Here is a 25,263-nt window from a genome sequence, read left to right as displayed (position 1 = left end):
AACCAAAATGGTAAATGCATCTGACCTAAAGTAAGGGACTAGATATCAAAATGCTTATATTCTACTAGAAAGAAAAGATTCCCATAGCTATTTAGAACTTTAATGTCCTCAAGTGTCATGAGGGAGTTATATAGGATACAGAGGGCTTAGATGGAGAGCTCCTATGTTTTCATGTTCATAAGAGAAGAAAGATGAGGGAGACAAAAAGGAACTAAGTAGGTAGATACAAGGAAGAAAATAAATCATTAATGAAATCAAAAAGGGAAAATTTACAATATTTTTTTTTAAAAAAGGAAAGGCAGTAATTAATTAGAATCAATAAGCAATTCATTGGAAGATCAAATCCTGAAGCTGAAATACTTTGGCCACATGATGAGAAAGTGCTGATGTTGACAAAGATTCAAGGCAGAAAGAGAAGGGAATGGCAGAGGATGAGATCATTAGATCATGCCATGGAAACAACAGGATAAACGTGGAAAGACTGTGAGACAGGGGAGCATAGAATATCGTGGTAGTGCCTGGAGTCGAAAGGAGTCAGAGACAACTGATGACTGAACAACATTGTTTTGATAATTACATGCCAAAAAAATGGATGACATCCATTAGACAGATCATAGTCAACAAAAAAAATGAAGACTTTGATAGACAAAAAAGAATTTCAATAACTCATTCTCAGAAAAATAAATGGAACGACTCATAACTGAACTTCCAGATGAAAAACTCTGGGCCAGATAATTCTACAAGTGAGCTCTATTCAATATTCAAAAGTAACTGGTTCCATTCTATAAGGAAGGAATACAGGTCTATGATTGAAATATGCTTTTGATATCCAAGCAGACAAAAAGCATATTATGGACTAATGTCCCTATTGAATACTGACACAAAAATGTTCAATATTAGCAAAGGAACTATAGCAACATATTGAAAAGAGTCTACACAATGACTAAGTGGAATTATGTGACTATAAGTGGAATGAAAGACAAGTTCAATATTTTAGCAAAATTATTAATGTAAATGGCCAAATTAATAAAAAAAGAGATAAAAAGAAAGAAAAAGAAATTTTAAAAGAAACCCAAATTAGAAGAAGCATTGGGAAAAGTCTTTTACCTCTTCAAATTTCTAAAAAAGGCAAATGACAGTTTCTCTGAAATAGAATATCAAATGCACAAAACTAACAAAAGTATAAAAGCAAATACAGGAGAACTATGACCAGCGGGCTACCACAAAACAAACACAAGCAGCCAAGCTTCCCTGCCTTGGATCCAAGGATGGCATTGCCATATTGGACAGGCAGAGAACGAGACAGAGGGGGCCGACTCCCAGCATCTGCCTGCTGTTCACCCACCTTGATGAGACCCACTGGAGTCTCTGCTCTCGGGACTCCAGGCTCCTTCTTGCTTCTCCAACAGGGAGATCACATCCAGTCTGGAAACAGGAATCCCTGCACACAGGGACAGAACATCCGGAACTTAATTACTCAGGGACAAGCAGGTGGGGAGGATGCCCAGAGGGCTCTGAAGCTCTCAGCTCTGTCTCCCCAGGCAGCAGGGGCCCCGACCCTAGGTCCACTTTCCCTCCGACCTGTGCTGTCTGTCCCAGACACGCTCACTGGGAGGCAAGCTCTTCATCCAAGGGCATCTTCAATCTAGGAAAAGCAATTCCTTCCCCACTGGGACTTTCTGCTCAGATTAATCCCAGATCCTCACAGAAGACTCACAAGTTGTCAAGGCTCTGAGACAACCACAACAGTGCTGCCCTCAAGGAGGAGACCCAGAAGCCCTCACCATGCTCAGACTCCGGCCTCCACCTGGACTCGGGGCTGAGCTCCACTGAGGGCAGATGTGGAGAGTGGGCAGGCCAGGCTGCCTGGAGGAAGCTGCAAAGCCTCTCGAAGAACCAGCTCCCCCTGGCTGTGCCCTGACTCCAGCATCCAGTCACAACTGCACCAGTGGGGTGGAGAGCAGGGCACACAAGGTCCTCAGGGATTGAAGAGAAGGTGAAAAATAGGAACAAGCCCATTGGGGGAGCTTTGGACACCGACCTCCGTGTGCTTCCCAGAACAAGATGCCCCATCTGCCCATCAGACACGGCCCTTTCAGGGGCTCTCCCCCATTTGCCCATAGACACAGCCTTTCAGGGGCTCTCCCTCACCCCCGGACTTCTTGGCTCCCTCAGTGTCTCGTGGCTTCCTTCCCTGCTAAAATCCCACCTCCTGCCAAAGCCAGTCACCCTCCCCCTTAAGTCCGGGGCCTTTCCTCTGGATTATCCCCAGTTCTCTCTGCCATGTCTTTTTTGTCCCTAAGCAGTTTGCACCTTGTCCCTCCTGTGTGACCGGGACTCCCTGAGAGCAGGAAGGCTCCGGGCCTTTCCTCGGGGGCCCGGTTCTCAGCCAAGGCTCGACCCCCAGGAGGACCTTAAGGTCTTCCTACTGTCCCAAGCAGGCCCCATAACATAAAGAAGGAGGATTCCCAAAGAACAGGAACAGGGGAGAAGAGGACCTGGCAAGGGGCAGCGGAGAAGCCGGGCAGGAGGTGCCCAAGGGCACCCTGGACCCCCCACTTCAGGGGGAACAATGGCAAGAGCCACAAAGGACAGGGGGGCCTCAGAGACTTCTCCCGGAAGCACTGGGGGAACTTCCAAATCCCACATCTGTCTGAGGACCGGCCAAGGTCTGAGTTAGGCTTGGAAGGACAACCAGGTCAGCAGCTCCATTCTGTGCTAAGGGAGGAAGGCTGGTCCCTGGCTCTCCATCACTACGGGTCAGGCTGTGGAAGAGACACTGGGCAGGACACAAAACAGGCCTCACTGAGCTAACCTCAGAGACAGAGAAGAGAACCAGGATAAAGAATAGGAAACAGGACCTTTGGGGGATGGGGAGCAACCGGGTAGGGGGACCACTGGGCTCCCCATGTAGGGGGGACACTTCTAGGTGCACAAGTTGCAGACAGGAGTCAGAAGGTGCTGTATGTACAAGGAACCCCAGGGAGGTCACCCCTGAACCCAGGGAAGGCAGACTCAAATGTGTGGGAAAAGCCCAGAAGGGCAGGGGGATCCCACGTGGGGGCAGGGAAGGGGGCTTTGGCTCTGAAGAGAGGCCCAGAGGGACAGTCTCCCCAGGGGCCCCCTCCCTCTCAGGCACAAGGGGGCGGGGCTTGCACCAGGACAGGCAGCCGGCAAGCTCTCTGGCCCACTCAGCTCTGCCCTCCCCACGGGGACAGCCGTGCTTACCCACAGAGACCAGGTTCTGGAAGTTCTCAAGCATCACGTCCCTGTGCAGGGCCCTCTGGGCTGGCTCCAGGACCCTCCACTCCTCCCAGGTGAAGTCCACGGCCACGTCACGGAAGGTCACCGGCTCCTGAATCAGACACAGTCCTGCTGAGCCACAGACCAAGCCTGCCTTGGTGTCCTGCTCTCCTACTTGTGGGGGCCTTGGGAGCCTGCACACACCGGGATCCCCGTGGTCCCCCTGACAATCCTCTCCAAGAATCCCCGGAGCCCTGGGCCCTTTCCTCCTGACGCCCCAAACCTCCCAGGAGAAGGAGCCAGCCTCTGACCCCTGAGCACAAAACCAACACTGGCAATCACAGTCCAAATATGGACGCCCCCTTAGTTATACCCATTGATTTCTCTCTCTTTTTTTTTTCTTTCGACTTTTAATAGTATTTTACTTTTCAAAATATAAGTAAGGATACTTTTCAAGATGTGTTTTGTAAAACTTTGTATTCCAAATTTTCCTGCCTTCCTTCCTTCCATCTTCCCCAAGAAACCAAGCGGTTCCAAGTAGGTTACACAGGTGCACGACTTGTAAAGTTATTTCCATATTTGTAATTTTGTGTAAGAAAAATGAGATCAAAAGAAAAACAAACACCAACAAAAAAAGGTCCAAATGCTATGCTGTGATTCACCCTCAGTTCCCACAGTCCTCTCTGGGTGCAGAAGTTCTCTCCATCACAAGACCATTGGAACTGGCCTCAGTCATCTCACTGTTGAAGAGCCGTGTCCGTCAGAAATGATCACTGGAAAGTCTTGCTGTTGCCATATATAATCATCTCCTGGTACTACTAACTCAAGTCAGCACCAGTTCCTGTCAGTCTCTTCAGGCTTCTCCGAAATCCTCCTGCTGGTCATTTCTTACAGGACAATAACATTCCACAAGCCTCCTATACCATGACTTACTCAGCCATTCCCCGCCGAGGGGCAGCCACTCAGTTTCCAGTTCTTTGCCACACAAAAAGGGCCACAAACATTTGTACATTTTCCCTCTAGAAGTAGCACATGGTCTGGAGAGTGGTTAGGATGTGGTGGCTGCTCCCCGAACCCAGCTGCTTCACCTCCTCCTCTCACCTCTCCTGTCTCTCCTTCTGCCCCTTTCTTACACTGATTGATCACCTCCTCCCTGTGTATCCACGTCCTGAGAGAGGAAGGCCCTTGGCCCAGGCCCACCTTTACTCGGCCTTTCTGTCCCTGCTGCCCGGCAGGTAGGAAGCCCTGAATGCTGTTTGCTAAACCGAGGGGGAGGAGAGAAGGGGGCGGGAGAAGCTGGGACTCACCTGAAAGGGGGCCATGAGGAAGCCAGAAGTCGGGCCCTCCTTGGCCTCCATCTGCTGCTGGGGAAGAGCAGGGTCTTTACGGGGCTGAGCTGGAGGAGAAAGAAGCTGTGAGGGCCCCGACCGGCTCTGCCGGGAGCTCCTGGACAAGTATCCCCCCCCAACCCCTCTGGGAGCTCGAGAGTGGGGGAGCCCTCTCACAGAAGGGAGGGTCTGCTGAAGGTCTGGGGGCCTCACCTGGCCTAGCCCCGCCCCGGGGCTTTCTGGCCTGGGCAGGGAGCCTGGCGGAGGGGGAGGAGGAGGATGGGAACCAGGCCCCTGGAGCCGGCACCGGGGAGACCCTGGCGGGGGGAGGAAGCAGGAGCCCCGATGGTGCCGTCCTGCTGAGGAGGTGACTCACTAAGGGCAGGGGAGAGCCAAGGGCCTTGGGGGGAAAGGGGAAGGATGTGGCAGGGCTGGGGGCACCCGCTGGGGTCTGTGCAGGCTGCGGAGACACCGAGGCAGGAAGGAAGCAATCCCGGCCAGGAGGAAGGGGGGGGGGGGAGGGGGACAGGGAAAACTGCTGCACACACAGAGAGACACAGACACAGTTGCCGCCAAAGGAGACCCAAGTTTAAGATCGTTGGTGTTTTATACATTGCAGGAAATTGTAAGTTTTTCAAAACTTTTATTTTTTTCTTTTCTAACAAACGAAAGTCTGGAGCCACTGTTGGCACCACTTTGCCTGTGACTTCCTGGGATTCCCGGCTGCGAAACACATCACCTCATGGAATGTTCTCCCAGACGGGGCCCCCTCGGGCCTGGAGACCCGGTCCCGGCCCAGGCTGGAAGCGCAGGGGCCCCGGCGCTCCCCAGGGCCGCCGTTGCCGCAAAGGGCTGGCCCGACCTTGATGCTGAAGGAGCCTTTTTCCCCTCCCCGGCCCACTTTGCCCCGGCCCTGGGTTCCCCTGAAACAACCACCCATGGTTTCCCCGAGACCCCCACGGCCTGGAGCCCCGGCCCGGGCCCAAGGCTAAAACCAGGGGCCCAAGAAGATCAGCCCCGGGGGGAGGGTCTGCCGCCTCCCGAGCCCTGGCCCTCCCCCCCCCCACGGCTGCCCGAGGGACCCCTTCCTTCACATCGGCAAGCCCCGGGGCCAGCGACCGCCGGGCCTGGCCGGGCAAGTCTCCAAACCAGGGCCTTGGCGGCCAAACCGGGAGGGCTGCCCCGGGGCTGGCACCGACCCCCCCTGGGGGAACCACACAGAAAGCCCGGGAAGGGAGTCAGGCCGCCCGAGCCTGGGCTCAGACCTCCCCACAGGTGCCCAGGGCGCGCGGGTTGGGGGAGGGGGGTGGAAACTCATCAAAGACCCAGTGGGGGCCTGGACCATGGCTCTGGCCCCCCATCCACAAGAAAGGTGAAACTCTCGCCCTGGGGCCCTTCCTCTCTGCCACCACGGGGTGGTCCCTCTTTTCACCAAGCCCAGCTATGACCCTAGAAGAGTCTCCATCAATGCTTCTGGGAGGGAGGAAAGCGGGGCCGGGCCCGGCCAGGAAAGGGTTCCTGAGGCTGCCCAGAGGATGCAGGAAGGACCGGAGAAGGATTGGGGGGCGAGGTAGGAGACAAAACTGGCAAAGGAGCAAGGAGGGGACGCCCCGTGCAGGAGGGGCCGGGGGCAAGGAGAAGAGGCAGCGTGGGGGAAGGGGAGGCTGAGGGGGAGTTTGGGGAGCTGCACATACACACACCTTACAGGTACCCAACAAGCGCTTGCACCGTGGCACACTCAGGAGGTAACACCCACCCGCCGCGTGCACAAGGACACAGAACCACAGACTGGGTCCCCAGGAGTGGGGGCTCGGCAGCGGCCTCGCGCGTGCGCAATGGCAGCACTGATGCTTGCCTGCCCTACCTAGGCCCCATGCAGCTGGAGGCGGAGCTGCGCGTGCGCACTGTCAGGACTGATGCTTGCCTGCCTCACTACCTAGAGCCCATGCAGCTGGAGGCGGAGCTGCGCATGCGCATTGCCGCACTGCCAGCCCTGATGCCGAGCCACCTTCCCTCTATGTCAGCAGAAGGCAGCAAGGCGCGTGCGTACTGTCGTGAATGACGTCCTCCCGCCCTTATTCTTCCCGGGACTCGCACAGCTGAGCCAGGAGTCGTTCCAGAGTAGGACCGCCGACTGCACCGCTGGCACCACTAACATGGTGGCTAGGGGGCGGGGTGGAGGAAGCACGTGCACGGTGCCCCGCCCTCACTCCCAGCGAGCGCTGGTCCCGCGTAGCTCACGGAGGGGGAGGGGAGAGCCAGGGAAGTAGGAGCGGGGACCGCGAGGGCTCAGTCTTGCTGCCCTCCCGTGCTTACCTCGGTGCCTCCGACGGAGCGGGAAGCGAGGAGCGGAGAGCGGGGATCCGATGCAACGCTGACGCTCTTGCTCCTTTACCCTCTCCGGGTCAGCGAATCAGAGGCGCATTCGGAGAAGCGGAAGAAGCATTCCCATGATACATTTCACTGGGCGGCAAGATAGACAGCCTAGAGTGCTGCAGACCGGATGCCCGCACAGCCTTCTGGGAAGTAGAGTGCGGAAGGGGAAGGCCCCGTCGTGCGCGTGCTTGAGAATCGTTGACATAGACTACAGATCCCAGGAAGCATTGCGACCCTTTTTTTTTTTTAATATCTCCCCCTCCCCGCCCTGATAGCTTTGCGTTTGTGCACTGAATGAAGGTTTGTGTAGCTTCCGTTCTTTTCCTGGTTTTTGAATTCACCGGGTACTAACCCCGTTCTAGCGTCCCTTAGGTCTCTCCTCCACGATGACCGCTTTCTCTGGCCCTTCTGTAACAGATGTGGCTCCCCGCACAATGTCCCCGCGAACCTCAGGTTCGATTTCGGCGGGTCAGTGGGACCTGGACCGAGAAGAGCAGTCCCCACACCCCCAACCCTTTGGGGGCACTGGTTCGTCCTTGTGCCTCCATCAGGGCCCCCTGCTCCTTTTCCCTCGAGTTTTGTCTAGAGTTGCTGCCTGCGCCCCCTAGTGGTTTGGGGGCCTAAGAGGAGAGGACCAGTCGCTGTCCGTGGTAGAGCTAGGAAAAAGAGGTGGGGCTTGCTCAGGGTCCCCTGGAGGCCGTATTCCAGGGCAGTCAGGAGGGGAAAAACTATCCCCAACTCTATGGCATAAGGTCTCCCCATTGTCCGCCCCGACAGGCTCAGTGGGCTGGGCCGGGAATGGGGTGCAAAAGGGGCGTCCAGCCTTGGTTTCCGCTGCTCAGCTTTCCTGCCCTTCCTGGGCGTTGTGGGGCTCGTGGTTTTCTTTCTATGTCCGGGTTCTGCCCACAAGATGGGGCAGTCTGTGAGGTGGGGTCCCTCGGGTCCTGGGGCCCTTCCTTTCAGTTTTTCTGTGGGGTAGCTGTGTGTGTGTGTGTGTGTGTGTGTGTGTGTGTGTGTGTGTGTGTGTGTGTGTGTGTGTGTTGGTAGTCTTTAGTAAATAACTTCCATTTCTGTGTCTATTTTAGCAAATTGTTTCTTTTCAATATAACTTCTGATGAGTAATAAAGTTAGACCTCCTGCTGAAGCCTTGCTCCATTCCTTACATACAAGAAGTTTTTCTCTTATATGAGTTCTTTGATGGGTAATAAGATTTGCTTTCTGACTGCAAGCTTTCCCACACTCCTGTAATTCAAATGGTGTTTCTGTTGAGTTCTTTGAGGACAAGTAATACCCAGTGCCTGAAGGCTTTCCCTCATTCATTACAAATAAAGAGTTTTTCTCCAGCTTGAGTCCTTTGAAGAAAAGTAGTGGCTGAAAGATTTTCCACATTCATTACATTATTTCCAATATGAATTTTCTGATGGATAATAAGACTTGTTCTCTGGATAAAGGACTGCCCATACTCATTATATACAAAGGGGTTCTCTCCAGTGTGAACTCTTTGAAATAGCCCTCAGACTAAAAGCCTTTTCCTCATTCCTTACATACAAAGTATTTTTCTCCAATGTGAATTCTCTGGTGTGCAATAAGATTTATTCTCTGGCTGAAGGCTTTTCCACATTCATTATGTTGAGGTGTGAGAAATGAGGATTGAGAAATCCCTTGGTTGGTACCACAGATTCCTTGTGTGTAAGCCCGGATGGCAAGGTTTGTGGCAAAAAAAGTGGATTTATTACACTAAAAAAAACAGCTCTTTTAGCAGGCAAAATGTTATTAGGATCTTTTTTGCAAAGATTTGGGTGCACAGGCTTTGGTTATGTTGAGTTTCTTTGGCCCAGAGCTGGGGGCCAATCTCCAGATGAATTTGAAGGCGTAATTTTCAACTCAATAGAGGTTAAGGATTATGCCCCTAGCCAAGATCTCTAATTGAACTGAATGAAATTACTTATCTGGGAGTTTCCCCTATGAACAGGAGAGTAGAGTCTCTCTTAGAGGGGTTTGAGATTTCTAACCCAGAACCGCCCTTCCTCCCCCAAAATCTCAGTTTATATCACTTCCCCCTCAAGCAGTCATCTAAAATTCATTTGGCACAAAGGGATGAAGGTCTCATCTTCTGGAGCTGCTTCAAGCTGACAAGGAGTGTAGAGTTATCCCTATGTTCAATGGGGGTTCAGGCCAGAAGGGGAAGTGTGAGATATGAAGATGGCAGCAGTAGCATCTAGAGGATGAGTGTCCAAGTCAGTTTTTCCATGAACGAGTAGTTAGAAGTTCATAGTGTGGAGTCTGGAGGAAACAAATCTCATAAGCAGATTGAAAATGCAATGGCCAAATATGAGTAAAAAAATAATTATTAGAAGTGGAGTTATTATAGGATTAGACACCATAGCCAGAAACCCCACCCAGAGAAAGACCGGGTGTGTGTGAGTAGTTTTCCATCAAGGTCTCGCACCCAGCCAGCTTTCTCTAAGTACGAAGCTCAACCTTCCCCGAGTTGTTGATGTACATACAGAAATTGGTATTGACCAGGGCACAAACACCACTGCTTGAAACAAGAAGATAATCCAAGGCCATTCGGTTATCTAAAACCATGTTAGCAAGAGAGTCCAAAGATTCTTGGATCTCTCAGAGAGAGTGCGCAGTTTCCTTGGCCAGCTGGTTGATTGTGGCAGTCAGGTTGGAAAGTATGTTTTCATGTGCTAAGTACCCCACTAGGGAGCTAGCATTGCTGTGATTTTAACTACCAAAGAACATTTTCCCCAAATCCCTGCCTTTGTTTCCTCAAAGGGGTGGGGGCAGTGTTTAAGGCAGTGACATTATATACAGTGAAAGGAGTTCTTAGGTAATCTAGGGTGTAAGACCCATAGTGTTTAAAAGAGGGTAAAAATCAGGAAGAGAGAATTACGGGCTAGGGAGGATTCCAGTCAGAGGCATTCCTCCTAACAGATCCCTCAGAAACATTGACGTAGAATGGAGAATTTACTGTACAGAGAACAGGATATCCCTTAGGTACACAGATAGTACTTTAGGTCAGATTTTGTCGTAGTTTCCTGGTTAATTGTCCCCAAGGTGCTTGTAGTTACATAACATTCTATCAGTCGGAATGTCAGTTTTCAGGAAGTTATGAAGAAGCTTCATGGAAGGTGCTGAAGAAGCATTATGAGCGAGTTTGCCAGGATAATCTTGGAATGGATGCCCTACAGTTATTTCTTGGAGTGGTCCATAGTCATAGGTACAGCTAGCCCTTGACCCACCTGTGCAGCTGGTTCAGATTGTTGTGGTGAAATTGCAGCAGGCTTGAGAAGAGTCACACTCACTTGCACCAATAGTATTGTTGATACAAGTCAGTGTCCCAACATCAGGGGTGTAAACATGGGCCCTATGGGCCATGGTGACATCTACTGTCCCTGTGATATTGGTGTGGTAATATGCAGGTAAAGGTCTTTTCCAGCAAGAAAACGGGATAGCCGAGTCAGAGTGTAGCTGGTACAGTTGGGGTGGCATCCAAGGTGCAGATGGTGACATTTGAGAATGGGATCTTTGCAAAAAAATGCATTAGGTTGCATCTGTGGGCCGCCTTGGGGGTGTTGATGGCACACCCAACAATCTTGAATGTTCCCATTACCCTCAGAGTTCCCTAGTCTGGCTAGAAAATTATCTCCCCACTGGCGGGGGCTCTCAGAGTAAGACCAGGAAAGCTGGAGAGAGAATATTAGGAGTAAAGTTCTCATGGTGAGAAAGTAAAAATGGAGATTAGTGAGAGAAAGAAGGGCACAGACAATTTTACCTTCTTTCTCCAGAGCGTTTTCAGGAGTCTTGTGGAACAGAAACGTAAGGGTCCTCTATGGGCTCACGGGAATATTCTGAGGTATCTAAAGGAGAGGACACAGCAGCAGCATTTTTAATCCTGGAAACATGAGTCCAGCTGGGGGACTCTTCCAGTTTGACTGACATTGGGGTGGTCAGAATGACCTTATATGGTTCTTTCCACTTTATACCCAGAGTGTCAGTACCTTAAGCTTCGAAGATTTCAAGCGCACCACGTCCCCTGGATTCACAGGGGAGGCTGTCTGAGCATGAGCATCTTTAGGTTTAGGGAGATGCTCGTCTGTGTATTCAAAAAGAGCCCCATGTTGTGTGGTAAACTGGGTGACCAGATGCTGTTCTGGATCTATGAGAATGTCAGAAGTGAGGAAGGGCCTCCCATACAGAAGTTCAAAGGGGCTCAGCTTAAAAGTGTCAACAAAGACCAGGAGCAACTTGAAACCCCTGCAAGGGGGCAGCCTCTGAAGCCAAGATGCACCAAAGTGTGAATTGATTCTTTGCTGCTTGTGCTCATTTTGGCCTAACGCCACCAAGAAAACACGGTTACTCCTGAATCGCTTCCAATTGAATTGTCCTTAACCTGGAAGGATAAGCTACTAAACTGCCCGACATTCCAATTTGACTGCAGAGAATGCAACTCCATTGGGCTAGCCACATGGTTCAAATGCCAAACGTGTAATTGCCAAAATTAGATTATTTTATGGAAAACTCACACAGGACAGGCACTCACAAGATGGTCAGGAAAAAAGTAAGACAAGGACACTCTCAAGGTCTCTCTTAGGGACGTTGGAACTGACTGCATCACATGAGAAACACTGGTACAGGACTGCCGGTCATTGGAGGGCCCTCATCAGAGAAGGTGCTATGCTCTAGGAGTAATGCAAAATTGGATTAGCTGAGAAGCAATGTGAGAGATGCACAAAGTTAGAGAATCCACCCCTAATGTTCATGGGGACTGTTTAAGGCCCACTGTGATAGAGTATTCTGACTCATGCTGATCTGCTCAGCCACAGTTGAACATAATACAATGATAGCATTTTGGTCCTCTTTGAGGAAAAAGGACAATAACAACTGATTTAAAAAAAGAAGAAATTAAGGAGTGGAAAAAAGATTTTACGGGAGAAGAGGGAAGGGGAAGTAAAAATGATGTAAATTATATCACATATAAAAAAGCACAAAATAGTATAACAGAAACTAGGCACTGACCGACATCTCACACTCTATACCAAGATAAGGGGTTTTCTTGGCAAAGACACTGGAGTGGTTTATCATTTCCTTCAGCCCATTTTATAGATGAGGAGACAGAGACCTGGAGAGATTAACAGACTTACCTAGAGTCATGAAGGTAACAATAATCAGCAGTAGAATCTGGTCCTGACTCCAGGGCAGGGCTCATTTCACTGAGCCTCCTGACACAGAAATGGAACAGATTAAGGAGAAGTTGTTGCTTGATTTTCACTCATTCAGAAAAGGGCATCTTGGGTCTTCTGCCTTTGGCAGCCAACAGCTCTGAAATCTCCAGCAAGACACTTGATCTCTTTGGTATCTTAGAAAATACTTCTTTATACTCACATTTCTCTAATTTTTAATAAATAAAATAATAATTTTATAAATAAAAAGTCTTTCTCTAGTTCTTTATTGTGGTCAACTGTTTTCACATAAATAAGGCCTCACTCCAACTTTGTTGACACCAAGATCCAATTCCTCAAATCTAGATCACAGATGATCTTTTTCTCCATTATCCATGATTCCACCTGAAAGCTGTTTCTTCATACAGAGTTCATATTAAAACACTTTTTTTTCCCCCGAGGCAATTGGGATTAAGTGACTTGCCCAGGGTCACACAGCCAAGAAGTATTAAATGTCTGAGGTCAAATTTGAACTCAAATCCCTCCTGACTTCAGGGCTGGTGCTCTAACCACTGCACCACCTAGCTGCCCCTAAAGTATTTCTTTTTCTACTCACATATCAATGTTCATCCACAAGAGGGACAATGTCCTACACCTTCTGACACTGAGTACAAATCACTTCATTTACAAAAAAGCACTCCCCCCCCCCCCCCCGCCCTTTTCTCCATTAAATTCTCCATATAAAAAGATTCTTAAAGAGATCGCTTTTCCGAGGAAGGATTTTTTTTTTTTTAAGCATTCAGTCTAAAGTTGGGAACTTGCACCCATTGTTCCTAGTTCCACTTTTGGGGAACAAGCAGGATCACATTAATTCCTCCTCCACATGTCAGCCGTTCAGATACTTGAAAATGACTAGAAGTTCCTCTGGCCAGGCTAGACCACTCTAAGCTACCCTCCTCAGGAAAAAAAAAAAAATTTGACCCAGCAATACCCTGCTGTTACCCAGCATGGAACACATGACTTCACATATGTTTAAACTAGGGCAGAGAAAAGTGAAACTTATTCAGTTCTTAAGACATGCAAAGAGTGCCATATTTTTTGGTTACTATATTATGCTAGTCTCAAATAGAGAGTTAAACCAACAAAACCTCCCAAATCTTACTCCAATTGCTGTTGAATCAATCATTGACTCTTCCCCTAAACCCTAACTTGGATTTTTGAAGATTTGTTTAAAATCCAAGTGCAAGACCCAACAGTTATCCATACTAAATTCTGCCTTCGCAATTTAGCCTGCTCTGGACACTATCAGTAGCTATGTTCACTCTCTACCAGATTTGTGTCATCTGAAAATTGAATAAGCAAGGTTTATTTATGTTTTCAATCAAGTCACTTAGAAAAATATTCTAACAGTGAAGTTCCCTGGATTTTTTGGATGTAAGCTTTTCAATATAATTTATTCAACATTAGTGACTCTTAAGGACTGCCTTTAACCCATTTTGGGATCTATTTAATTGTACTATTGTCTAGATCAGTTCTATGAGCATTATCATGAAACTTTGTCAATTATTTTGTCAGAACTTATGCAAGTTTGATTGGTCGCCATATTGTCCTGATCTTTCAGTTGGAAGGAAAGAAGAAAAGAAATCAATTCAGGCCAGTGAAATTTATAATTTTGAAAGTGTCATGGTTTCTCTTCCTGGATACTCTGGGTATTTCTTACACTAACCTCTCCTGGTTCATCACCTGTCTTTCTGATTACTTCTGTCTCCTTGACTGACTCATCATTCATGTCACATCCTCTAACTGTGGTGCTCATCAAGGTTCTATCCTAGGTCTTCTCCTGTTTTCTCTGTACTGTCTTTCTCAGTAACCTCTAGAGTCCATGGGTCCATTAGCTATCATATCCACGCAGGTGTTCTTCCAGTTTCAGCTGTCTCTCCTCCAAGCTCCAGTACTGTATCATCAATTGCCTGTTTCAAATATCTTAGACTCGATGTGGTTAACACTAAACTTACCATTTTTAACTCTAAAGCCATCCTTCTTCCAAACTTCCCTACTCTTCTCAAAGACACAGACATCCTCCAAAATAATTTTTCAACTTGACATTCTTGACTCCTGACTCTTCCTTACTCCACACATCCAATTGCTAAATCTTGTACCTCACAAATTCACTTACATCATTACTTCTCTTGACTCAGTTACCATCTCAGTTAATGCCTTCATTCCTTCACCTAGATTATTGCAAGTCTTCTACATGGCTGTCTACTCCAAGACTTCCATACGCCAGCCCATTCTACCCACTGTGGCTCAAGTGCTTTTCCTTAATCCTAGCTCTGATCCTATCAGTCTTGTATTGAAACAAATCCAGTGATTTCCTACTGCCTCTAGACTACAATCTCTTCTTCTAGCTTTTAAAGCCCAGACTTAGCCTACCTTTCTGCCTTCTTGGATATCGTTCCCACTCTGAAATCTTGCCAATTTGACCTTCGTCCTGCTCTTCACACACAATACTGTATAGCTTATCGCTAGACCTCTTGTGAAATGGCAAAGCTGGGATGCTTACAAGTAATGTCATGTTATGGGAGCCACCTGCCAGTGGTTGCTGGGGCTCTAATTTTGATTAGCAGAATAGATCCCTTCATATAAGGATGACAATACAAGGAGACTGAGAGGCAGTTGCGTTCTCTGACATCCCTCCTCTCCCCTTTTATTTATTTCATTCCCAATCCACAAGCAACATCTGAGTCAGAAAAAGCTGATTTCCATTTCCTTCAAGTGTGTAATAATTCACAGCTGTGGAGGCTTATAGAGACTGCCCTGCCCCTTAATGGTGCAGACCCTTTAATCCTTTACAGCAGGGATCCTCAAACTTTTTAAATAGGGGGCCAGTTCGCCGTTCTTCAACTGTTGGAGGGCTGGACTACAGTAAAAACAAAAACTTTGTTTTGTGGGCCTTTAAATAAAGAAACTTCATAGCCCTGAGTGAGGGGGATAATCGTCCTCAGCTGCCGCATCTGGCCTGGGAGCAGTAGTTTGAGGACCCCTTGTTACAGGCCCTAGGTTTCACACTTAGGTATGGTCCTTAACAAGTGATCATCACCCCAAGCTTGGAAAGCTCTTCCTCCTTATCTCTGCCTACTAGTCAGTGTCTCCCTTTAGGATGGAGCTTGGGGCCATTTTTTTGCAAGATCACCCCTGAATGACAAATGCCCTCCCAAACTACGTTAAATTTAAGAACTTGTATTTACATGTATAGTCAACTTTACATTCATTCTGTTATCTATACATTAACACACCTATAAATATTTGCCTCCCACTTCAGAATATAATTTCTAATAGTTTCATTCTTTGTGTTTGAATCTCTGACATTTAGCATAGCACTTGGTCAAAAAAAAAATCAGTACTTAAGATGTATTTGAATTGATTTCACATGTTTTATGGATATTTAATTTCATAGTACCTTTCCCATACTAAGACAGAAAACTATCCTTTATAACATTTAAGAGGCTCAATTATTATTATTATTTGCTGAGGCAATTGGGATTAAGTGACTTGCCCAGGGTCACACAGCCAGGAAGTGTTAAGTGTCTGAGGTCAGATGTGAACTCAGGTCCTCTTGACTTCAGGGCTGGTGTTCTGTGTGGAATGGGAAGATGAAATGAAGAACTTACAGGGATGTGTGAATACTTTTTCTTTATTTTCATTATTTCTGTATCTCGCTATGACCTATGTGTACCTCTCTATTTACTTAAACCTAGACCAGTTTCAGACATATTTACTTATCCTAAACTGGTAGTCTTTATCAATGTTTGACATTCTTTAGCCTATTCGTTTAAACACTGTCAGCTCAGTCACCTGCTGGTTTGTGGTTTCCTAAAAAGCAGGTAATTTCAGGGAAACTGAAACATTCCATTCCCATCTTTTTTTTTTTTGCTGTAGCGATATCCAATTAGGAGGCCCCAGGCTTCTTAATACTTTCTAATTTGTGGTGTAATCTCTTGTAACAAAAACCCTATGTAGCCGGAGTGTTGGGCCGTCCTGCTGTTAGTCTCTTTATGTCCAAGTGGGTCTGCCCCAACACTCATGAGTTGCTATAATAAACAACCTTTTCTGCTTTCTACTTTGAGTGAACTCTGTGAGTCGTCATTTTGGGTAGGGGCTTTTGCGTCCCACACAGCACCTAGCTGCCCTCAATTTTTTTTTTTATTATGAACTTAACAGCAACAACAAACATGACATACCAAAAAACCCCCAAAAAACAAAAAAAAAAAAAACCCCAACCCCCCCCACAGAAAAAGGATGATATATAAATATAAAACAGAAGATCTTTATTATGTATATTTTTTTCAATAAAGTGCATATGTTTAATTTAGCTGGATAGTATCACCATTGATGTATCTCTCTATTCCCTTTTCAATGTTCTTTTGCTCTTTCCTGGCATTACTTATTTTTTGGGTATAAAACTCACCCAATCCTTCTTACAGCTATTGCTGCTAAGAAAAGTCCTCTTTAAAATAGGCATAACTCAGTAAAACCAATTAACTAATACCACAATGTCACAACTGAAAAAGAATGTCTCGTTCTGCCCTTCTAGGCCATCGCCACATCTAGCAAGTTGTATAAGATATGCAACGAATGAAGGAAAAACCCATTTATTAAATGCTTCTTACTTGCCAGGCATTGTGTTAAGCATTTGGGGTAAAAATACAAAAAGCAATACGATACCTTCCTTAAGGAGCTTTCATTCTAATATGCAAATATGCATATGAAGAATGGTGGCTATGGAGGCAAGAATTGTTTTAAAAAATGATAGATACAGAAGACCATAGGGCTACTAATGGACTTGTATTTCCTGGCCCTAAAATGGAAAGTGTGAAGATGAAGCAAAGAAACATGGCAGGAAGATGGCTAGAGCCATGCAATGTGTTTAACCATCCATTCTCCTCCTTTCTTGCTAGGGGAGGAAGGTACATTCTTTCATTCTCTTGGGATTAACCTGGTCATAATTATATAGCACTGGGTTGTTTTGTCATTGTTTCTATTTATGTTCCTGTAGCTATTATGTAAGTTACTTCTTATTCCTTCTTTTTCATATTTTACATATTTAAATTCTTTGTATTCTTACCACATAGGATATTGCATTATATCCACGTCATAATTTCATCCTGTAATCAAATGGCATTGATTTTAATATAACCTGTTTTAATTCATTATTCAAAGGAGTTTTTCTCCAGTATCAGTTCTCTAATAAGCTTTCTCCAATCACTGACGACTTTCCCACATTCTCTCATTTTCCTTATCTACTAGTTCCTTCCTCTTGCCCACACACATGACCAAGTCCTACTAAGCACCATTACCTTCCCCAAGATATTAGCACTTCTGTTATTCTCACAGAGTTCTTTTCATTCTTGGCAAAGCAACTTGGAAAAAGCTCTTTCTTCTCAGAGGCTTCACCTGCTCTCCTCTCCCTCTCTTCTCAATCTTCTGTAAAAAGCTGTCTGACTTCATTACTCAGTTGAAAGTGCTCTCTCCAAAGTTGCCAGTGATTGCTTAATTGGCAAGGTCAATGCCCTCTTTATCTTTTGATCTTTTTTAAGTATTTCACATACTACCAAACTCCTCTTGAATATTCTATTATTACTGGGTTTCCATAACACCGGTTCTCTTCTCCTCTGGACAATGCTTCTCCTGTCTCCCTTGCTGATGACTATTCCTGTCATGACCATTGTGTACATAAAACTCTCTTTTTGCTTGCTCTACATTACATTACTTAAGAGATCTCAATAGTGCTCCTTGATTCAAATGTCATTTGTATTCAGATAAATCTGCAAACTTGCCTTCTCAAACTTTGCAAGGCTGTCACATTGAACTATTCTATTTCTTGTCTTTGGCTTCGAGATGGTTCTTCTCTATGTCTGAAAGTCATTCCCTCCACCATTAGAATTCCTGTTTCCTTCAAGTATCAGTTTGGTCAAAAACCAAGTATCAGTTTATGCAACTTTTTTACATGGATTCTTGATCTCCCCGCCATTAGGACCCTCTCTAAACTGACATATTTTGTACATGAGTTTGTCTACCTCATTAGAATGTAACCTCTTTAAGGGAAGGGACTATTTCTCTTTTACCTTTGTATCTCAAATTTAGCACATTACCTGTAAGCACTTAATACTTGATTTATTGTATGTCATTCTCTCTAGCATGAGGTTTTTGATGAAGCCTTTTCCAATTATATTCAAATGATTTCTTCCCTGTATGAGTTTCCCATGTGTAGTAAGACTTGCCTTCCAGCAATTTTTCTATATTCACCACAAAAGCCCCTTCTCTGGTATAACTTTGAAATCTCTGATAATTTTGGAATATAATCGCTGAAGACTTTTCCCACATTCCTACATTATAAGAGTTTTTCTCCAGCATGAGTCCTCTGATGAATAATAAGGCTTGTTCTCCAACTGAAAGCTTTTCCACAATCATTACAAGCAAAGGGTCTCTCTCCAGTATGAGTTCTCTGATGATAAATAAGGTATATATTCTGGCCAAAGGCTTTTCCACAGTCACTGCACACAAAAGGTTTCTCCCCAGAATGTGTTCTCTGATGGATATTAAGCTTTCCCATTTTGCTAAAAGTTTTCCCACATTCATTACATTCAAATGGTTTGTCTCCAGTGTGAGTCCTCTGATGACTGATGAGAGAGTCCTTCCTGTTAAAACTTTTTCCGCAGTCATTACATTCAAATGGTTTCTCTCCAGTATGAATACTCTGATGGGTAATAAGTTTGACCTTTTGGCTAAAGGCTTTTCCACAATCATTACATGAAAAGGGTTTTTCTCCAGTATGAATTCTTTGATGTCTATTGAGGTTTCCCTGCTTACTGAAAGCTTTTCCACATTCTTTACATGGAAAGGGTTTTTCTCCCGTATGAGTAATTTGATGTTCAATAAAGTATCCCCTCCCACTGAAGGCTTTCCCACATTCATTACATGTAAAGGGTTTCTCTCCAGTATGAATTCTTTGATGTCTATTAAGGCTTCCCCTTGTGCTGAAACCTTCCCCACATGCATTACACGGAAAGGGTTTTTCTCTAGTATGAGTTCTCTGTTTAGTGAAATATCCCTTCCCATTATAGGCTTCCCCATATTCATTACATGCAGAGAGTTTCTCTTGAGTATGAATTCTTTGATGTCTATTGAGTCTTCCCCTTGTACTGAAAGCTTCCCTGCATTCATTACATGGAAAGGGTTTTTCTTCAGTGTGAGTTCTATGATGTTTAACAAAGTTTCCCCTCTCACTGAAGGCTCTCCCACATTCATTACATGTAAATGGTTTCTCTCCAGTATGAATTCTTTGATGTCTGTTGAGGCTTCCCCTCACACTGAAGGCTTTCCTGCATTCTTTACATTCAAAAGGTTTCTCTCCAGTATGAATCCTCTGGTGGTGAATAAGATTTTCCTTTTGTCTAAAAGCTTTCCCACATTGATTACATTCAAAAGGTTTCTCTCCAGTATGAATTCTCTGATGCACATTGAGGTTTCCCCTCTCGCTGAAGGCCTTTCCACATTCATTACATTGAAATGGCTTCTCTCCAGTATGAACTCTCTGATGTTTATTAAAGCTTCCCTTCTCACGGAAGGATTTCCCACATTGATTACATTCAAAGGGTTTCTCTTTAGTCTGAATTCCTTGATGAGCAATATGTCCCTTTTCACTGAAGGCTTTTCCAAATTCATTAAATTCAAAAGATTTCTCTTGAATATGAATTTGTTTAGGATTAGTCAAGCTTCTCTTATAGGTGAAGGCTTTCTCATCTTGCTTACACTCATTTTTGTCTCTATTTTGACAGTCAGTAAAATTTGATCTACTGCCAACGGCTTTGCCACCTTTCTTGTATTTATGTTGTTTCTCTCCAGCATGTATTCTGTGATATTTAATTAGATCTGAGTGGTACCTAAAGGGTGTCTTGCACTTGGTATACACAGAAAACTCCTTCCCTAAGGAGAATGTATTACTAATAATTAGGGCAGGAAAATCTTTAACATCCTTTCCAAGCATCTTATAGTTATAGAGACGATTCCTCATTATTTCTCTCCACAGTGAAACAAGGACAGATCCAAAGCTAAATCTTCTCCCAAATATATTACTCTGAACTCCATTTTCTTTATTAAACATTGTTCTGGGAGTAACTGCTATTTGTCTGGATCTTCTCTCCAAGTTGCTCTTTGATTTTTCTAAATCAACATCATGTTCCTCAGATTTCTCCATCTTGCGGTGCCAGGCTGTGCCCTTCGATTGTGTCTTCCTGGACGATGCTTCTACAGAAATGTTCTGCATCAGACTTGAGCTCCTTCTTTCAAATTTTATTTCGTTGCTAAAGGAATCTGAAAAAAAAAATTTAAAAAACATTACTAGTCACTGATTCTGTACTGAGAGCAAGGAATCTTATTTTGAGCAAGTTCTAGTTTTTGTCCCTACCCATAAAGACAATTATGCTCACTTTGAACCAAGCAGAAAAAGCGCTGTTTGTCTGAACTGAAGCCAGAGAGAGATAAAAAGAAAACAAAAGACTCTTAGTTGCCTAGGACTAAGTGCATTTCAGTGCATTCAAATAATTATAGATGTCAAGAAAAATAACATTTAATGGAAAGCTAAATTATTTTTTGTATCCTTAAAGAATAGAAAGCCACACAAGAGAGGGGAAATTAGCAGAGAAAAATCACTCAAGTGAAAATATATGCAACTTAGAATCTATATAGGTGAAAGTGAGATTTAGACGACAATAAGCAATTGGAGAAATCTTAAGAATTACTAAGCTTTCCCCAAATTGGAAAATAAAAAGAATTCAACTAATATATTTCAGGAAAATGTACATATTTGTATATATGTGTATAAATATTTTAAGTTACCAAGAACCTTGAAGAAAAAAGATATTTAAACACAGAATTTATACACTCCCAAACTAAAATGACAAATTCACAAAGATCCATAAATGTCAATCTGCAACAATTAACTTATAGTTTTTTTAAATAACCAAGAAGGGCATGGCATATCAAATAAGAGCAATCTAATTTGCTATGAAAAGAAAAAAGGAGTAAAAACCCTAAATATCACATACTAAAGGTTAAGAGATTAACTTTATTTCCTCAATGAAATAGGGAATTACATTTTTATTTAAATTTTCATTTTTAAAAGTTTCATTTTATTTTCAGCTCTGAATTTTCTCACCCTGTTTCCTATTCTATCAGAAGACAAGAAAAAGCAGATATTTTTGCAAATATATATAGCCGTACAAAACAATAAGGAAAGATTTTTCTTTAAAATTCAACCTATTTTAATAAGTGACTTGAATAAAGTCACATATGATAATTTAGTGAAATATGGAAATAACAAAATTTGGACAAGTAACTAACAATATTTATGAGAATTAGGATTCAAAGAGATCTCAACAGACTAAATCAACAGATTTTAATTTATAAGAAATGTAAGAAATAATTATGAAGTCCTACATTTTGGTATAGAAACTCACCAGATACAAAATTGGGGGGATGCGAGGGTGTTATATGGCTAGAAAACAGGTCATCTTTAAAAGATGCCAGGATTTTAGGAAGCTCATTATAAATAAAAGAAAGAATATGGCTGCTTATCTGGACAATAAAGATACTCAGAAACTATCCTTAGGAAGGTCTAGCATTCAGAAGACAAAAGCTCAATGAACTTCCCTGAAGTTCATAAAATGGACTGAATGCGTCATTCCAGCATGGCAGACAGCCTCAGATGCCATTAAAAAAAGAAACAGCCTTTAGCTGGGAAAAATCTTTTATGTACTAGACCTAGACTTAATCTCCACATGGATTTCCTGGTGAGGAATTTCCTCTACTGACCCGGAGACAGCTGGTGCCCAGAGAGGTTAAATATGACTTAGAGGCTCGAAATACAATTCTCTATTCATCATGTTGCCTCTCAAAGAATTATGGGGAAATGGTCAAAAGGGAAGAATGACCCATAATGGGTACAAATTGCAAAGGGAGAAACTTAGGCCTGATGGAAGGGGAAGTTTCTAAATGATTAGAATGAGCTACCTCTGGGAGCAGTGATTTTCATTTCACTGGAGCCCTAAGAGAACAAGTCATTTGTCAGCCATTGGGTATAGGTTAGATAAGTCCATTAAGGTTTACTCAACTATTAACATTTATGATTCTCTGACAGATCTCAAGTGAGACATTTATCTAACTATGGAGAATTAGTATGTTTTTTCTATTAAAAATTTTTTAGAGGGAAGAAAGTAGGAGGAAATATGACACTGAAAATAAGTAAGCATAAAAGACAATAAATATCAAATATAAAGCTTACCAAACATCTCAGTACAGTTTTAAGCTTTAATAGTTAGAGGTTACCTAAAAGCAGTGACAAAAAACCCTCAACAAAACAGAAGATGAATATTATATTTTAAGAAATTACAAATGATAACTACCCAGAAAGCAAAGTGAAACTAGAAAAAAAAAATCCAATCATCCCTGCTTGAAAGAAACTGCAAATGCAAACAACAAAGAACATCCTGACCACAGTCCAGAGCTTTGTCAAAATTAAAAATACCATTAAGCAGCCCAAAGTGAGAGCTCAGCACCACACAAGTAGCAGCTACCAGTATAATGAGGAGGAAATTTTGGTGTTGGCTTACAACTAAGAATAAGTTATTATCTTGCAAAATTCAATAAAATAGAAAAATGGATCTTTAATGAAATAGAGGATTTTTAAGTATTGCTGATAAAAAGATCAAAATTGAATGAATATTATGAAATGTAATCACAGGAAACAAGGGAAATTTAGAATGGTAACTACATTTGGGCTAAAGGAAGGGACTAGATGATAACGAAATGCTTGTATTCTACTAGCCAGAGAAGAGTCCAGTATCTGTTGGGAGCCTTAAGGTCTTCGAGTGTCATAGTGGGAGTTATATATGATATAAAAAATGCCACGATATTAGGAAGCTCAACAAAAGTAAAGAAAAGAATATGGCGGCGTATCTAGACGATAAAGTCACTCTGAAGTCATAACTGAATTTCCAAAGAAAAAAATTCAGGGTCAGATAATTCTACAAGGGAGCTCTATGAGATATTCAAAGACTAACTGGCTCCATTCTATAATGAGGGAATACAGGTCTATGACTGAATTATGCTTGTGATAACCAAACGGACAAAAAGAGCACATTATGGACTGATGTCCCTATTGAATATTGATGCAAAAGTGTTAATATTGGCAAAGGAAATCTAGCAACATATTGAAAAGAGTCTACACGATGACTAAGTGGAATTTATACAATGAATGAAAGACAAGTTCAATATTTTAGCAAAATTATTAACGTAAATGGCCAAATTAATAGAAAAAGACAAAAAGAAAGAAAAAGAAACCCAAATTAGCAAGAAGCATTAGGAAAAGTCTTTTACCTCTTCAAATTTCTAAAAAATACAAATGACGGTTTCTCTGAAATAGAATGTCAAATGCACAAAAATAAGTATAAAATCAAATACAGGAGAGCCATGACCAGAGGGATACACAATGCAGACACAAGCAGCCAAGCTCTCCTGCCTTGGATCCAGGGATGGCACCACCATATTGGACAAGACAGAGAACGAGGCAGAGGGGGCTGACTCCCAGCATCTGCCTGCTGTTCACCCACCTTGATGAGACCCAATGGAGTCTCGGCTCTGGGGACTCCAGGCTCCTTCTTGCTTCTCCAACAGGGAGATCACATCCAGTCTGGAAACAGGAATCCCTGCACACGGGGACAGAACATCAGGAACTTAATTACTCAGGGACAAGCAGGTGGGGAGGATGGCCAGAGGGCTCTGAAGCTCTCAACTCTGTCTCCCCATGTAGCAGGGACCCCGACCCTAAGTCCATTCCCCCCTCCCCCCCGTGCTGTCTGTCCCAGACATGCTCACTGGGGGACAAGCTCTTCATCCAGGGGCATCTTCAATCTAGGCAAGAGCATTTCCTTCCCTACTGGGACTTTCCTGCTCAGATTACTCCCAGACCCTTCTCAGAAGACTCGCAAGTTGTCAAGGCTCTGAGACAACCACAACAGTGCTGCCCTCGAGGAGGAGACCCAGAAGCCCTCACTATGCTCAGACTCTGGCCTCCACGGACTGGGGATGGAGCTCAGGGGCAGATGTGGAGAGTGGGCAGGCCAGGCTGCCTGGAGGAAGCTGCAAAGCCCCTCGAAGAACCAGCTCCCCCTGGCTGTGCCCTGACTCCAGCATCCAGTCACAACTGCACCAGGGGTGGAGAGCAGGGCACACAAGGTCCTCAGGGATTGAGGAGAGGGTGAAAAATAGGAACAAGCCCATCAGGGGAGCTTTGGACACCAGCCTCCGTGTGCTTCCCAGAACAAGATGCCCCATCTGCCCATCAGACACGGCCCTTTCAGGGGCTCTCCCTCACCCCTGGACTTCTCAGCTCCCTCAGTGTCTTGTGGCTTTCTTCCCTGCTAAATCCCACCTCCTGCCCAAACCTCCCCGCCCCTTGTCCGGGCCCCTCTGGATTATCCCCAGTTCTCTCTGCCACATCTCCTTTGTCCCTAAGCAGTTTGCATGTTGTCCCTCCCGTGTGACAGGACTCCCTGAAAGCAGGAAGGCTCCGGGCCTTTCCCGGGGGCTGTTCTCACGTCCCGACCCCCAGGGGACCTTAAAGTCCCTACCCCAAGCGGCCCCATCTAAAGAAGGAGGATTCCCAAGAAAGGGGAACAGGGGAGAAGAGGACCTGGCGGGGCAGCGGAAGCCGGGCAGGAGGTGCCCAAGGCCCCGGAACTTCAGGGGAACAATGGCAAAAGAGCCCACAAGGACAGGGGGCCTCAGAGACTTCCCCAGCATTGGGGGCTTAAATCCCACATCTGTCGAGGGGCCGGAAGGTCTGGTTAGCTGGGAAACCAGGTCACGCTCCATTCTGTGGGGAGGGGCAATCCCTGGCTCTCCTCTCACGGGTCAGGCTGAGGGAGCACTGGGACCCCTATGATCCCCTCGCCCCCTCCCAAGGGGCGGCGCCCCAGAGACCGGTTCTGGAGTTCTCCAGCATCCGTCCCTGTCGGGCCCTTGGGCCGGCTCCAGGATCCCATTCCTCCCAGGTTTCCCGGCCCGTCCCGGAAGGTCACCGGCTC

General features: G+C 45.0%; 1 protein-coding gene and 1 pseudogene across 3 annotated transcripts in view; both read right to left on the bottom strand.

Annotated features, from left to right (window-relative positions):
- The window catches only part of LOC100930193 (gastrula zinc finger protein XlCGF26.1), a 39,032-nt gene that overhangs the window by 11,378 nt on the left and 2,391 nt on the right, over positions 1-25,263 (bottom strand). For 2 of the 3 annotated variants that reach the window (XM_031968184.1, XM_031968185.1), the window contains exons 2-4: positions 4,551-4,639; positions 3,229-3,355; positions 1,346-1,441 (exon numbers count right to left, since the gene is read on the bottom strand). In XM_031968184.1, coding sequence (XP_031824044.1) covers positions 1,346-1,441; positions 3,229-3,355; positions 4,551-4,601 — 274 coding nt within the window. In that variant the 5' untranslated portion in view covers positions 4,602-4,639. Of the gene's footprint in view, positions 1-1,345; positions 1,442-3,228; positions 3,356-4,550; positions 4,640-6,887; positions 7,056-25,263 lie in introns of those variants that run through there. The other variant, XR_004234105.1, reaches the window with a different exon arrangement.
- Positions 7,552-23,896, bottom strand: LOC100925279 (annotated as a pseudogene).

The sequence above is a fragment of the Sarcophilus harrisii genome, chromosome 4 (genome assembly GCF_902635505.1).
Source record: "Sarcophilus harrisii chromosome 4, mSarHar1.11, whole genome shotgun sequence".
Lineage (NCBI taxonomy): Eukaryota > Metazoa > Chordata > Mammalia > Dasyuromorphia > Dasyuridae > Sarcophilus > Sarcophilus harrisii.
Note: the sequence above shows the minus strand (reverse complement) of the source record. Positions and strands in the feature narration are given on the sequence as shown.